The 16,038-nt window shown below is 39.0% G+C and overlaps 1 protein-coding gene across 16 annotated transcripts in view; it reads left to right on the top strand.

Moving 5' to 3' along the window:
- The window catches only part of LOC105478099 (dispatched RND transporter family member 1), a 212,086-nt gene that overhangs the window by 144,240 nt on the left and 51,808 nt on the right, over positions 1–16,038 (top strand). For 8 of the 16 annotated variants that reach the window (XM_071081053.1, XM_071081056.1, XM_071081048.1 and 5 more), the window contains one exon: positions 3,027–3,552. In XM_071081053.1, coding sequence (XP_070937154.1) covers positions 3,044–3,552 — 509 coding nt within the window. In that variant the 5' untranslated portion in view covers positions 3,027–3,043. Of the gene's footprint in view, positions 1–417; positions 491–3,026; positions 3,553–16,038 lie in introns of those variants that run through there. The other 8 variants (XM_071081029.1, XM_071081037.1, XM_071081023.1 and 5 more) reach the window with 4 other exon arrangements.

The following is a 16,038-nucleotide window of genomic DNA, read 5'->3' on the forward strand; positions in this document are numbered from 1 at the left end:
AACAGATCCAGACCCTGTCTCCAGAAAAAAAAAAAAATTTAAAAAGGCCGGGCGCGGTGGCTCACGCCTGTAATCCCAGCACTTCCAGAGGCCGAGGCGGGCGGATCACGAGGTCAGGAGATTGAGACCATCCTGGCTAACATGGTGAAACCCTGTCTCTACTAAAAAATAAAAAAAATTAGCTGGGCATGATGGCTGGCGCCTATAGTCCCAGCTACTTGGGAGACTGAGGCAGGAGAAAGGTATGAACCCAGGAGGCGGTGTTTGGAGTGAGCCGAGATCGCACCACTGCACTCCAGTCTGGGCGACAGAGTAAGACTCTGTCTCAGAAAAGAAAAAGAAAAGAAAAGAAAAAAAATAACCTGAGACTGGGTAATTTATAAAGGAAAGAGGTTTAATTGGCTCACAATTTTGCAGGCTGTACAGGAAATGTGGCAGCACCAGCTGAGCTTCTGGGGAGGCCTTAGGAAACTGACAATCATGGCAGAAGGTAAGGGGAAGCTGGTCAGAGAAGGAGAAAGTTGAGGGGGACGTGTGTACCATACTTTTAAACGACTAGATCTCACAAGAACCCACTCACTATCACGAGAACCACATAAAGAGGGAAATCTAGCCCCATAATCCAATCACCTCCCACTCCACCCCACCTTCAACACTGGGGATTACAGTTCGACATGAGATTTGGGCAGGACACAGATCCAAACCCTATCAGCCAGTTGCACTTTCAAACTTTTAAGTCATTTGTTGTTATTAGATGCTTCTCACTAGCATAACTTACCCAGCGTCTGTGATTAGAATCAGTAGAATTGATTGAATTAAATACCTAGGAAAAAGCAGACTATTTGAAATAATATATTAACTAACCTGGGATGGTAAAAACAAACCAACAAATTAGAAGTATTCCTTCCTTCAACCCTCCTGATAGAAAGGGCAGGAGGAGTTGTTGACTTTCCCAGTTAGCCCAGCAGATCCCATCAGCTGTGATAGCTTTAACTGAGGTACAGGTGGAGGTTGGAGAAAAGCATGAGCCTTCAGTGATTTCTTTGAATGGAGTGCTTGCACAATGAGAGTTTCTAATTCTGGGAAATAATTGCATTGATCTCATCTAGTGATTGTTTCCTACATTATCTAACACACAATTAAACATCTTACATTTCAATTAGCTTTTTAAGAAAAGTCCAGTGCTTCTTTAAATGTCCTTTAATTTATGTTTTGTTATCTTCATAACCTTTGCGTATGGCTTTTTCTTTTGTTAACAACAAAAGAGAGGTTATATTCTTCAGTAAACTGAAGAGTAAATGAGCAGATTTTGCTGAGATGGCACATTCAGAAAACGATGAGATGAGTTCTCACCTCCTGGATCAGATTAGTGCTCTTGCCAGTCAGTATATCTACCCTACCTCCTGCTAGTTTACATAATATATTTAACTACTATTACTGTGCGTTGGGTATATGATTTGAATGCTTTACAGTGGATGTTTGTTTAACATTGGATACATTGGAAAGTGATTTAATGAAGGAGAGAGCAACTGTATATACTACAGTTCAGAATCCCTCTCAATGGTCATTATAAAAGGAAGCTTGGGATTGGCAAGCCATTTTCAAAAGTGATGTAAGACTAAATGAGGGAAGTAATATCTAATTGATTTTATATATATATTGATGTTTTTAAATGCTTTGTCTTCCCACTAAGCAATTTATGAAGAAATTCCTACTGCATGATGTTTATTTAACTGAATTTGTGTATGTGGGACAGGGTGTGTTTGAGGAATTTTGTCTGAAAGGTAAATATGCTAAATTTACATCCTAGTATGGGCATGCTCTGCTCACAAACGCCCCTGCTGAGCAGTTTACATACTGGGTGAAAATGTACACAGGAATCCTCATGGGAGATCCAGGTTTGCCAGTGAGATTACGATGTACTCAGACTGAAAAAGAGGATTTCTTCTGGTTACCTGTGTGTCTGCCAGAGGTGGGGAAGGACTGGAGAGAGATCCCTCCACAAGCCGTTTTGTCTACTTATAGAATGGCATGCTAGAAGGGTTAGTGAGCCAAATTACAGTTTTCTTTTTTGTTGTTGTTGTTGGCTTTCATGTGTATGTTGAATAGACTAATAGCATTTGATGACTTTTTTTTTTTTTTTTTTTTACTGTGCATTCCCAGATTTTGTGTGTGTGTTGCTCAGAGGGCAGGTGTAGTGGGCAAAGAGATAGGGAGATTGTCTGTTTTTCTGTTTGTTGATTGGACACACTTGCTGCTGGTAATTTGAGCATCTAAGGATCTTCCTTTATACTGAAGGCCTGAACCCTTTGGTGAAAGGAAAAAAAAGTAAGAAAAAATCATTTGAAGCAAATCCCGCCCATAGTATTATTTTTCTCATGTGCAAGCATTGTTACCTGTAGTATATTATATAGAATTTTGCATCTGACATTTTGGTTGCTAGAATTCTTAGCTTTCCTGACTGGTTTTAATTTATTATCCTCAGACTTGAATGACTAAGAGGAAAAGTCATATATTCTTGAGATTTTTCTAAGATATAAAACATTCTTAAGATTATTCAAATTATTTTAACCTTGTACAACTAATTACCCTCAGAGTGGCCCTTCATTTTGTCCGTCACTCCTAGATCAGAACATACAAGCCAAGCATGGTACTGTTGAAAAGCTGAAGGATGCTATTTGTATCCTCTCCTCTCTCATATGCAAAATGGTCTCGTTCTTAACTGATTACTTGTGCATCTAGGATGAGGTGAGAAAAAAGGCACTGAAAGAAGAGGTGGGCAGGAGGAAAGTGATCAGTGGGAACAGAAGAGGGTTCTTAAGGTGCATAAAATAGCTGGTGGAAAGAAGAGGAGTGCCACTGTGTTGGCTGGTTCCATCACAGATGCTGCTGAATTCCCACCACTGTCTCAAACTCTGCAAGAACCCTCATTTTCAAAGAGCTGTTTTTAAATATCATACTTGTCTTCCCTACATATTTGCCTGCCTGACTATAACTGGGTGATTTTATATGATTTTCTTTCTTAGGGTCAAGAAATTGGAGCATGGCTATGAGCAATGGAAACAATGATTTTGTGGTTCTGAGCAACAGCAGCATCACAACCAGTGCTGCTAACCCGAGTCCCCTTACCCCCTCTGATGGAGACCATGCAGCCCAGCAGCTCACACCCAAAGAAGCAACAAGAACAAAAGTGAGTCCAAATGGATGCCTGCAACTTAATGGCACAGTTAAATCATCCTTTCTGCCTTTAGACAACCAAAGAACGCCTCAGATGTTACCCCAATGCTGCCATCCTTGCCCATACCATCACCCTTTGACTAGCCATAGCAGTCACCAAGAGTGCCATCCTGAGGCTGGCCCTGCAGCACCCTCTGCTTTGGCCTCGTGTTGCATGCAGCCACACTCCGAGTATTCTGCATCTCTTTGTCCAAATCATTCACCTGTGTATCAGACTACGTGCTGTCTTCAGCCCTCTCCATCCTTCTGCCTGCATCATCCGTGGCCTGACCATTTTCAGCATCAGCCTGTGCAACAGCACATAGCCAACATAAGGTAAGTGGTCTGTAAGTTTTGCTTTTAGCATTCAACTAATTCCACATGAACATGACAACTTGTGTTCATTTTCCTGAAAGGGGAGGAGAAAAATGTGGCACAGAAAGAAAACTTATGAAAATGCATATTCTGTGGATTGTGTGAAGCCAAGAAAAACGCAAATAAAATAATACAGTATATCTATTGTATCCACTGACTTCTTAGTCAAATCCTCCCTTCCCCTTTTCCTGTCTGCAAACTGGTTAGGAATTTCTGCTAGACCTTAAGTTATAAAATTCAACAAAAAGTTTTACTGTTAGCAGTTTCTATTATTGTACATGGGAAGCATATTTATGATGAGACTACCTAAGCAGCCATCCTTTATTTGCTGTTATTGATAGTGGTGAGCATTTATGAAAAAGAAGTAAAAAAACTCCTTGCTGGCCAGGTGCAGTGGCTCATGCCTGTAATCCCAGCACTTTGGGAGACCGAGGCAGGCGGATCACCTGAGTTTGGGAGTTTGAGACCAGCCTGACGAACATGGAGAAACCCCATCTCTACTAAAAATACAAAAAATTAGCCGGGCGTGGTGGTGCATGCCTGTAATCTCAGCTACTCGGGAGGTTGAGGCAGGAGAATCACATGAACCTGGGAGGTGGAGACTGTGGTGAGCCGAAATCATGCCATTGCACTCCAGCCTGTGCAACAAGAGTGAAACTCCATCTCCCAGAAAAAACAAACAAACAAACAAACAAACAAAAAAACCTTGCTTCCTTATGCTGCCTTATGACTGTACTCGACAATTTCTATTCATGTGTTTTGGTGACTATGTAGTACGCTGAGATCAGATGAAAGTAGCAATTGCCTTCATAGCAGATGAAACCTGTAAACTGTAGCATGGGACTTTAAAAAATATTTTTTGTAAAGCGTTTTTAGATATGGTAGATTGAAAAGTATTAGAAAAATCAATATCATTGTCCGTGCTTATTTCCACCTCAGCCCATAGTTTCTCATATATATGATTTTCAGCTATTTTTTCCATGGGTAAGTTAAGTTGCATTCAGCATAGGTTAGCGATGATAATATATTTTATAAAATACTAAGTACTTTGTAAAGACCTAGTATTATTTCATATTTTTAAGTAATAAAAAGAGTTTAGCTAGAAAAAGAGCATTCTCTTTAAAATTAGGATATAATTTACACATAGGGAAATGTACAGATATTAATTATTCAGTTTGAACAGTGTTGACAAATGTGTACAAAAGCGTAACCCGCATTTTGGTCTGATGTAGAACATTTCTGTCACCCCAGAAGATAAGTTCCTTCGTGCCCCTTCTCAGTTATTACCTCTGTCTTCACCAGAAGCAATCACTGCTGAGTTCTATTACTGTAGATTTGTTTTGCCTGCTCGTAGAACTTCATATAAGCGGAATCGTACAGTATGTACTCTTTCATATTTGGCAATTTTTGCTCAGCATAATGCTTTTGAGTTTCATCTAATTATTGTATGTATTTGTTTTTCCATTTATTGCTGAGTAGTAATCCACTGTATGCATGTAGCAAATTCACTTTTGATTAAAGAGTCAGGTCTGAGTGCTGCAGCTCACGGCTGCAGGGATTACAGAATCGCTGTAAGATTCTGTAAGGTGGGAAAATTGCTTGAGCCCAGGACTTCAGTGCCAGCCTGGGCAACACCGCAAGACTCTGTATCTACAAAAAAAAAAAAAAAGGGAAAAAAAGTCAGATCCAAAAAGGGATTAAGAGATAAATACTTTTGACCTTTATCAGGTTTTGAACATTGTTGAGATTATCTGGTTACACTCTTTTTAAAGAGAGGAAGGGAAACGTGGTAATAAAGCAGAAAGAAAGAGTGGGGAGGGGAAAAGAGGAGAGTCCTTCACAGCATGTTTCTGCAGTTTCTGAATACACTTTCCATATTGGATTTGAGAGTCTTTTAGTTATAGGCTATGATAAGAACTCAAATTTACCAAAGTCATTTCTTAGAAGATTTGTCCTGACAACTTTGTGCTACATGACTAGTTTTAGACTCTTTCCATTTTGAATCAAATTGTGTGAACAGTTGATTTTTAAATTATCATATTGATGTTTCAAATAATAAATTATATGGTTGCAAAGTATGAAATAAGATAGATATTTCTGCATTTTGAAGCTGATACCTCCTTTAAAAAAATCACAACATAATAAAACTGTGGACAAATAACCAATCCTTTCAATATGGAAGGTTGTGCCAAGAGTTTCAGGATTTTTACTTAGCATTTCTCAGTGACCTAATTCAAAAGCAATGAGATCCCTGTGTACACGTTAAATAGAATGGCATTTAAAAACAAACTGATAGGCAGGTGGCTGAGCTTGTCACTACCCTTGGTTGTGGAGTCATTGTTGGAACCGAGGCTTTTGCAATCATGGTGGACTGACGTCAGACTGTGTATGACCACTGGGTCCACAGACTTGTCCGTATAGGATTTGTCTTTGTGTGTTATCTAAAGAGAAAGAATGATGGAAAAGCTAACTGCCTTCTGGAAAAAAAAAGTATGTTATTTAAAAGGGAATTGAGACCCATGGAGAAGTTGCTTGGAAGTAAAGGCTGTGACTGAACTATATAATATTTACATTTTAAAAGTTATGAGAGAAATAAAAACACTCTCATACTTAATTTGAAAAACGCTGACTTAAAAATTGCCACAATTGGCCGGGCGCGGTGGCTCAAGCCTGTAATCCCAGCACTTTGGGAGGCCGAGACGGGCGGATCACAAGGTCAGGAGATCGAGACCATCCTGGCTAACATGGTGAAACCCCGTCTCTACTAAAAATACAAAAAACTAGCCGGGCGAGGTGGCGGGCATCTGTAGTCCCAGCTACTCGGGAGGCTGAGGCAGGAGAATGGCGTAAACCCGGGAGGCGGAGCTTGCAGTGAGCTGAGATCTGGCCACTGCACTCCAGCCTGGGCGACAGAGCGAGACTCCGTCTCAAAAAAAAAAAAAAAAAAAAAAAAAAAAAAAAAAAAAAAAAATTGCCACAATTGTCCGTCAAAAAAAGTTGTAGAAGAAAGATTAGTATGAGGGAAATTTTTAATATTTAGAATTGTATCTCAAGAATTTGAGCTTTCGGTTACCTGTTTGTAATAGACATAAAATATTTTAAAGATGCCTGCAGAGGAACAGTATATGTCCATTTGTGTATATTACATACTTTATTGTGCCTCAATTATTACTTTGCTATTTTCTACATTAGTTATATAATCTGCAATGTGGCACCGAGGATGTAATTCCAAACAAGTTGAGACATTCTTTAGTAGGAAGGGAGACAGTAAAGCAAATAGGCAGCTACAGTATTATGGTAAGCACTATCAAGAAGGAATACACAGGGCTGAAGATGAAGAAAAGTTACAGATGGAGAGAGAACTGAAGAGGCTTGTCTTTTAGGTAGAGGGAACAGTTTATGCAAATACTTTTACAAGGTGGTGTGCGCTCAGCTCCAGCATAGGTCAATATGGCTGGACCCTAGTGGAAGAGAGAATGGTAGCAAGAGGAGAGGTATACTAGGACTAAATCCTGAAGGGCATTGTAAACCACATTAAGGCAATCTCCAGACTTCATCCTGAGGCTAAGGAGGCCCCATTGTAGATTTGTGTGTGTTTGTGATTTTTTTTATTGTGGTGAGATATACATAACATAAAATTTAATATTTTAATCATTTTTAAGTATACAGTCTAGTGACATTAAGTACATTCACATTGTTGTACACCCATCACTACTACCTTTGTGCAGAACTATTTCATCTTCCCAAACTGAAATTCCATACTCACTAAATTATAAATCCACCTGCCCCTGGCAACCACCATTCTACTTTTTGTCTCCATGAATTTGACTTCTCCAGATACCTCAAATTAGTCGAATCCTACAGTACTTGCCTTTTTCTGTTGGGCTTATTTTACTCCGCATAATGTCTTCAAGTTTCATTCATGTTGTAGCATGCGTCATGATTTCCTTTCTTTTTAAGGCTGAATAATGTTCCATTGCATATTTGTATATTACATTATAGCATTTTATCAATTACATATTACATTGTATCAGTTCATTGATGGACAATTCCATCTTTTGGGTGTCGTGGCTATTGTGAATAATGCTACTATGAACTTGGGTTCTGTTCAAGTCCCTGCTTTCAGTTCTTTGGGGTATATGCTCAGACCAGAAGTGGAATTGCTGGAGCATATGGTAATTCTGTTTTTAGCTTTTTGAGAAACTGTTTTCCATAGTGACTGCACCATTTTACACCAGCAGTGCAAAAAGTTCCAGTGTTTCCAGATCCTTGCCAACATTTGTTATTTTATCTGTTTTTTTTTTTTTAAAGTAGGCATCCTAACTGATGTGAGATTATAAACTTTAAAGCAAAAACAAAAAACAAACAAACAAAAAAAAAAACACACACACAGTAAGAAACATTTTAGAAAACTTCATCATTTGCATTGTGGAGAGCAAATTGCCTTGGTCAGGACCATTGTAGATAGGAAGAACACTAGAAGGCTTGCTGCAGTAGTTCAAGTGAGAAATGTGATAACTTGAACCATGATTTATAAATAAATTCATTCTAGAGAGATTTAGGAGGTGGAATCTACTAGATTTGGTGGATAATTGTATATCGGAGGGGCAAAGGGAGGAAGATTCACAACTGATTTTCAGTGTCCTGGCTTGAGCAACTGGTTGGGTAGATGGTAATTCCATTCACTAAAATGGGGAAGACAGAAGAAGGGAACTAAGTAAACAGAGCTGAGACATTGAGGTTCCAGAGAGGACTACAGAGTAACAGTAACAGTGAAAGAGTGATGTCCCCTGGGCTTCTTTGAAAGAATGAGGTTGCTGGGTAATACATGACAGTGCACTGAGGGCAATACTGGTGGGGTTTATCTTAGAATGAACACTGAAGCACTTTGACTCAGGCCAGCAGGTATTATATTTGCAGAATTGTGCTATGGGCAAGGCACTGAGTGAGGTGCTGTCTCGTCCTTTCCCCAACCAATAAAATATCCACAGAAGCAAATGTGTTCTTGGATAGAGCTGCTATGTATGGGAGAACAGGGCAGTTTGGGAAAGTCTGCACAGGATATCCTTGGTATGGAATTCTGAAAATGAGGATGCTGTACAATGCTTTACTGCCTTTCATTATTCTCACAACTCTTTCAGGAACTTACTGTAACAAAGGTTCTAGAGGTTGATCTCTACCAGAAACTTCAAGTCTTTTTAGTTTTCTTTATTGTGGTTTATTGCTATGTAATTTTCAAGTTCTTTCTAAATTGATAACATCAAGTAAGTACTTAATGAAATATTATTCAATTAATGTTTAAGATGTATTTATGACTTCACATTACTTTAAAGGATATCTTAAACATTGACCGCCTTAGAGTAAAATTGTATGGTGATGGAAGATCCTAAGTGCTATCAATTTTTATTGCTATTTGCACCTAGACCACAAATGGGCCCACCTGTTTGTATTTGAAAGTGTTTTTTGAAGTTTTTTTTGTTGTTGTTTATAAAGCACTTAAGCCATAGATAATGTTTTAAAGACTCAATCAGATAGAAAATATAATTTTAGTCTAGACCATTTACTGCTTACCGCCTTTTGTATAGTAGACTCTCTTTCATCCCCTTTTGATTCTTTAAACTCCAATAAATCTTTCTAAAAGATTCATTATATCAACCATCTGTGGTTTTTTTTTTTTAATTCGTTTTTAGTCTTCTGATTAATAAAATTAAGGCCAGGTGTGGTGGCTCAAGCTTATAATACCAGCACTTTGGGAGACTGAGGCAGGCCAATCACTTGAGGTCAGGAGTTCGAGACCAGCCTGGCCAGGAATGGTGAAACCCCGTCTCTGCTAAAACTACAAAAATTAGCCCAGGGTGGTGGCAAGCACCTGTAGTCCCAGTTACTTAGGAGGCTGAGGCAGGAGAATTACTTGAACCCGGGAGGTGGAGGTTGCAGTGAGCCAGGATCACACCACTACACTCCAGCCTAGGTGACAGAGGAAGACTCTCAAAAAAAATAAAAATAAAATAAAATAAAGATTATTGCAAGGATCACATTTAATATATCTGTTTTAATTATTGCCAAATATTAAGTAGCATAAATAGATTTTATTTTAAAGCTTTAGATTTCATTTTAAAGCTTCAGGCTTTTACATTTGTAGATTCCTGTCCTCATATACATTACTCAGCCATTAATTAACATGTCTAATTGAGAACAATAGGGAATTTTATTTTATCTTATTTTATTTATTTGTTTATTTTTGAGACAGAGTCTTGCTCCATTGCCCAGGCTGGAGTACAGTGGCATGATCTCGGCTCACTGCAACCTCCACCTCCTGGGTTCAACCGATTATCCTGCCTCGGCCTCCTGAGCAGCTGGGATTACAGGCGCACACCAACATGCCCAGCTAATTTTTGTATTTTTAGTAGAGACGGAGTTTCACCATGTTGGCCAGGCTGGTCTTGAACTCCCGGCCTCAAGTGATCCGCCCGCCTTAGCCTCCCAAAGTACTGAGACTACAGGTGTGAGTCACATCGCCCAGCCACAGTAAGGAATTTTAAAAGGCAGAAAATAGTGTCTCCCCACCATGAGGAAAGACTTATACCAACAAGTCCTATACCTAGCTGATTGTCTTTGGAGTCACCTGGGGAGTTAAAAAATAAAATAAGTAGAATAAGAAGAAGAAGACATTTCTTTTGCAGTAGAAACAATAAATAACTCTAAGAGTTGAGAGGTGGGAAGGATCCCCTGGAAGGATCCCTGTAGGTTATTGAGGTTAGGGACAGTCTGACTAAGAAGAGCAGAACATGAATGGCCCTTGAAAGATGACTAGAAATTAATGAAGGGACTTGAGGAGGCAAAACATGGAGAGTGGAGGAAAGTTGTGAAGGGAAAGCTTTCAAAAGCAAAAGCTTTTATATATATATATATTTATTGATTGATTGATTGAGACAGAGTCTCACTCTGTCACCCAGGCTGGAGTCCAGTGGCCTGATCTTGGCTCACTGCAAGCTCTGCCTCCCAGTTCATGCCATTCTCCTGCCTCAGCCTCCTGAGTAGCTGGGACTAAAACATGTAAGAAAGGTAAAGAGAACAAGATTGTGGGAGCGGAGGGTCATTGTGGGTGTCCCCAGTCTACCTCCTGAACAGTCCATTTGATGATCTGCTCTTTATCCTCCAGAGAGCTGGAAAATGCCTCTCAAAAGCCAGTTACATTCCACACATTCCAGTGTGCTGGTTGAAGCAAGTTTTGAGTTATTCATTTGGGATCTTCTTATTGCTGTATTAAAGTGAAAGAGTAATGGTATTATTGCACAATTAATAAGGGGTTCTGCATCCAAAAATAGCACACTAGAGTTCTAATCTAAACTATACTTACCTTTTAATTTGGTGTTGCAAAGAAATATTCTTGATTGTAACAGAGGACTCCATGAATGATACTTGGCAATGCCACAGACTCATTATCATGATAGGGAACCTGTGATATTTTTGGATACCTGCCAAATGCATTTTTATTTACCTAAGGTGATTTCATAGACAGATGGCCATTTTGAATGTTTCAAGTGACTCACTAGAGGAATTAGAGCTATATATAGTTAAGAATGCTTGGCATAGAGGGGACTGAGGAACCCTGGGACTAGCTTAGCCCCTTAAGGTTAACTAAATATTGTCCCTGCCACCCCCATATGTTATGACTGTATAATTTTTGTAACTTACATTTCCTTTCTTCTTCATTTCTTTAATAATTTTCTAATTTCTGACTCACTTTTCTCAGAGGTTTTCTTTTTGTTTCCCTTTAGGACATTTGTTATTTTCTGTGAAGGGGCCTCTTTTAAAATGAAAAAAAAGTAAGAAATGAGAACTCTCTTGTTATATTAAAAAGACAAGTATTCTACCACCAGAATTCTTGTTTCTTGGCATGTGCTGTATCATGACATCCAGGGGTAAAACTACAGCTCTGAGCATCATTTCCCAAAGTGTCTTACTTCACTGCACATGGCCTATGGTGACCCACCCTTTCCCCTTTCCTTAGCCCTGGTGATTGTATTATTTTGTTAGTCAGAAAAATTGAGGCAGAAATCACTTTGAACACTTCATCAACATTGTAGCATGAACCTGCCCATTGACACAGATCCCACAGTCTCTGCTTTACCCACATCACCCAGAGTGCATTCAAATGCTTCTCTAAGATGTTGCAGCAATGAGTGGAGAAATTCAGAGTTAGTTATTCACTTATTCAACAAGTGCTTAATGAGTATTTAATAAGCCTTAGGTGCTGGAGACAGGTGGAAAAGGCAAAGTCTGGTTCCTGACTTCAAAGATGTAGAATTGGACAAGATAAGACACTTAGATCCATAGGTAGATTGTCATCTTTGGTTGGTGTTTACAGAATAGCTGTTGTATTCTCTGGACCACAGAAGTTAAATACCAGTGCTTTTACAGAGGCACAGGCAAGTTTTATTATATATTAATACAAAAAGAGAACTAGACTATACAGTTTTACAAATTCATATTCCCCTCTTTTCCTCTCTTACCATTGAAAGATTACTAATAGTGAAACAATCATTTGTCTTTATTTTTTATATAAATTATTACCTCTCTGGAACTGCTGGACAAGTGTCTTTTGCAAGAAGGAATAGCTAAACTGCATTCTTTAGACATTTGCTTTTCAATAAACCATTGGGTTTTCAATAAAGCCAATAAAATTGAAAATTTGGCACTGGTCACATTTTCAGTACTCAGTAGCCACATGTGGCTAGTAGCTAACATTTTGGACAGCACAGATGGAGAATATTACCATAATTGCAGAGAGTTTTATTGAACAGGACTACCTTCCTTGGCTCTGTTAAAACAGCTGAGATCCCTTTTCAAAGTCCACGGCAGCAAATGAAACTTACATGATATAGAATAACAGCAATATTTGACAGTGAATACTTTGTTGTTGTTGACATAATTCTACTTAGTATTTGCTTGTGTTTTGTTTACTAAATAACAGAAATGACAAAAAAAAAAAAATCCCTTCAAAAACCTGAAGGACAGCTAGGCGCAGTGGCTCAAGTCTGTAATCCCAGTACCTTGGGAGGCCGAGGCGGGCGGATTACAAGGTCAAGAGATTGAGACCATCTTGGCCAACATGGTGAAACCCCATCTCTACTAAAAATACAAAAATTAGCTGGGCGTAGTGGCCCGTGTCTGTAATCCTAGCTACTCGGGAGGGCAGGAGAATCACTTGAACCTGGGCAGTGGTTGCAGTGAGCTGGTATCGCGCCACTGCACTCCAGCCTGGTGACACAGCGAGACTCCGTCAAAAAAAAAAAAAAAAAAAAAAAAAAAAATCTGAAGGATTAAAAGTCCTATATTAGCAAAAATTGTGTAACAAGTAGGCAATATCCTTCAGAATCTTCAGAATTCAGAGGCCACAATTACATTCCACAAAAGTCACTGCATATCTTTGAGTCAAAAACTATCATCTTATTTAGTTTATAGTTGCCAGGCTTTTTGTAAGTAGATCTAAAATATAAATGTAAAAATGTAGTTTTTCTCCAGGATAGAGAAGTATAGCTAGTCTCTAGAAGCAATCATTGTTGCTACATTATAATTTATTTTTCTTTTCTGAATTCTTTCCTCATTGTACAACATTAAGTAGTAAGAGCATCTCTGTAAAATGGGAGTAACAGTAGCTATCTTGCACTTAACACAGTGTCTGGTACCAAATTATAATCTCCCTTCTGTTCTCCATTTTTGTTCCTTTCACTTTCTCTTAAGTTTTGTTGTATTGTTTCATGCCTGTGCTTAATCCTGTTGGTATTGTTTTAGAAATGAAGCTCTTACTGAATCCTGGTTTAAATAAAGACATGATGTGTTCCTTTTCATTCTTCTTTATAAATGACACACCTCGGCCGGGCGCGGTGGCTCAAGCCTGTAATCCCAGCACTTTGGGAGGCGGAGACGGGCGGATCACGAGTTCAGGAGATCGAGACCATCCTGGCTAACACGGTGAAACCCCGTCTCTACTAAAATACAAAAAAAAATTAGCCGGGCGAGGTGGCGGGCGCCTGTACTCCCAGCTACTCGGGAGGCTGAGGCAGGAGAATGGCGTGAACCCGGGAGGCGGGGCTTGCAGTGAGCTGAGATCCGGCCATTGCACTCCAGCCTGGGCAACAGAGCTAGACTCCGTCTCAAAATAAATAAATAAATAAATAAAAAATAAATAAATAAATGACACACCTCACACCATCAACCTATAGGAAAAGATGGTCACTCATTTGCCTTCTGGAGGAGGAAAAGGGGTCATGAAGAATAAATGGGTCTCTTTAGCCCCCCAAACTCAGAGCCTTCACACTTTATACTGATTACATAATCTGATTATGATATTTGATTTTAGAAGAAGTCTGGTAAGATTTAATTTTGATTTCACTGAAACCAGGATTTATTTTGACATTCCTTAAAGCAGTCAAATTAACTTTTTAAAAGGGATAATATTTATAAAATTGAAAATGTTCCAGGCTTGCTTGCCAAAGTAAGTCAGCTTGGCAGTCAGACGGAGTGAAGGCCTATTTTTTAGAAAGACTTCTTTGAGAGAGTTCTTCTTTTATTATAAATGAACAGATTTTAGAGTGTGCTATGCCTCAAGGAATACATTGTACATTCTGTAATACATTTTAGAATATGAGCCTTGGTCATCTTTTACTTTAATAATGAATGTCAGAAAACAATGCTTTCTTTATTTCGTAAAATTAATTAATATAACATTTTGGAATGAAGCAAATATATGCTTTATCCCCTTTCCATATTAGTGCTAGTTGTTTAGCAGATACTGGAGAGTAAAGGGGAAAAAAAGAAATGCTTTAGGTTTTTTCTTTTTGGTAAAAAAAAAATTCAAAAGGTTGTAAAATATTTGGCAAATAGTGAGACTTAAAAAAAAAAAACATTGTTATGGATCGGTTACACATCTAATTCCAGGGAAAAGGCACTTGTGATCTATTGCATCTTCTTTTCAAACTTAAATGGATTGTTAGGTGTAATTTAAAAGAATTTATAGAACTTAACATTTAAAGGACAATTTTGATTGCTGTAATATTTTGTGTTCTTTTCAATAAATTGACTCTACAAAATTGTCTCCTTTTTTTAAACACAAACCAGATATTCAACTGATTACTTGGTATTTTGGAGTTTGAAATAGAGCCTAAGGCCTGGGACCCATTCATGGTTCAGTAAATACTTGTTGAATCAATGAATGATTACCAAAAAAAAATTCTCAAAATACATCTTTTTCTGTAAAAAGTTAACAAAATTTAACAACAGCAAAAGCCTCATGAAGTTAGATTGGTCACTGCCATCAAACAGCTTATAGTCTAGAAGGAGAAGGATGATTTCAGCAAAAATAACCCAACTCTCTGAATGCCAAAATCAGGGTTTAGAGGGTTATGTGAGTCCTAAAGAAGGAGATGGAATCATAGGAGAGCTAAGAGAAAGTGTCATAGGAGAGGTGAGGGGCTTTTCAAAAATGAACAAGAGGCCAGGCCAGGCTGGCTCACACCTGTCATCCCAGCACTTGAAGAGGCCAAGGGAGGAGGATCACTTGAGCCTAGGAGTTCAAGACTAGGCCTGGACAACGTAGTGAGACCCTGTTTATACTAAAAATAAAAAAATAAAATAAAATAAATGAACAAGAGTGCAACTGCCTGAAATACGGAAACAGGAGGCCTGGAAGCACCAAGAACATGGCAATAAGTGGTGGCCTGGGGTATGGGGCTGGGGAATGCAAGCAGTCCCCTTTGTCTGGAGAAGGGCCAGAGAAGGCATCACGATACACTCTAGTTAGTCCAAGAAGATTGCGCCCATAAAATGAATTCTGAATGCTGTGTAATCATTGTAAAGCTTTTTTTTTTTATTTTTTTATTTTTGGAAACAGTCTCGCTCTGTTGCCCAGGCTGGAGTGCAGTGGCGCAATCTCGGCTCACTGCAACCTCTGCCTCCCAGGTTCATGAAATTCTCCTGCCTCAGCCTCTCGAGTAGCTGGAACTACAGATGCATGCCACCATGCTCAGCTAATTTTTGTATTTTAGTAGGACAGGATTTCACCGTGTTGGCCAGGCTGGTCTCGAACTCCTGACCACAAGTGATCTACCTGCCTCGACCTCCCAAATTGTTGGGATTACAGGTGTGAGCCATAGCACGCAGCCTGAAGCATTTATTCAATACAGATAGTCTGCAACTTAGGGTTTGAGTTATGATTTTTTGCCATTACAGTGCTACAGAGGCAATATGCATTTGGTAGAAACTGTACTTCCGATTTTGAATTTTGATCTTTTCCTGGGCCCAGGCCCAGTGTGCTTTCAGCTGTGTGTGTTGATGGTGTGTACCTATACAACCATTCTGTTTTTCATTTTCAGTACAGTATTTAATAAATTACAGGAGATATTCCATACTTTAGGGGAAGATGGAGAGGGACCAGGAGACTGT

The sequence above is a fragment of the Macaca nemestrina genome, chromosome 1, assembly GCF_043159975.1.
Source record: "Macaca nemestrina isolate mMacNem1 chromosome 1, mMacNem.hap1, whole genome shotgun sequence".
NCBI lineage: Eukaryota > Metazoa > Chordata > Mammalia > Primates > Cercopithecidae > Macaca > Macaca nemestrina.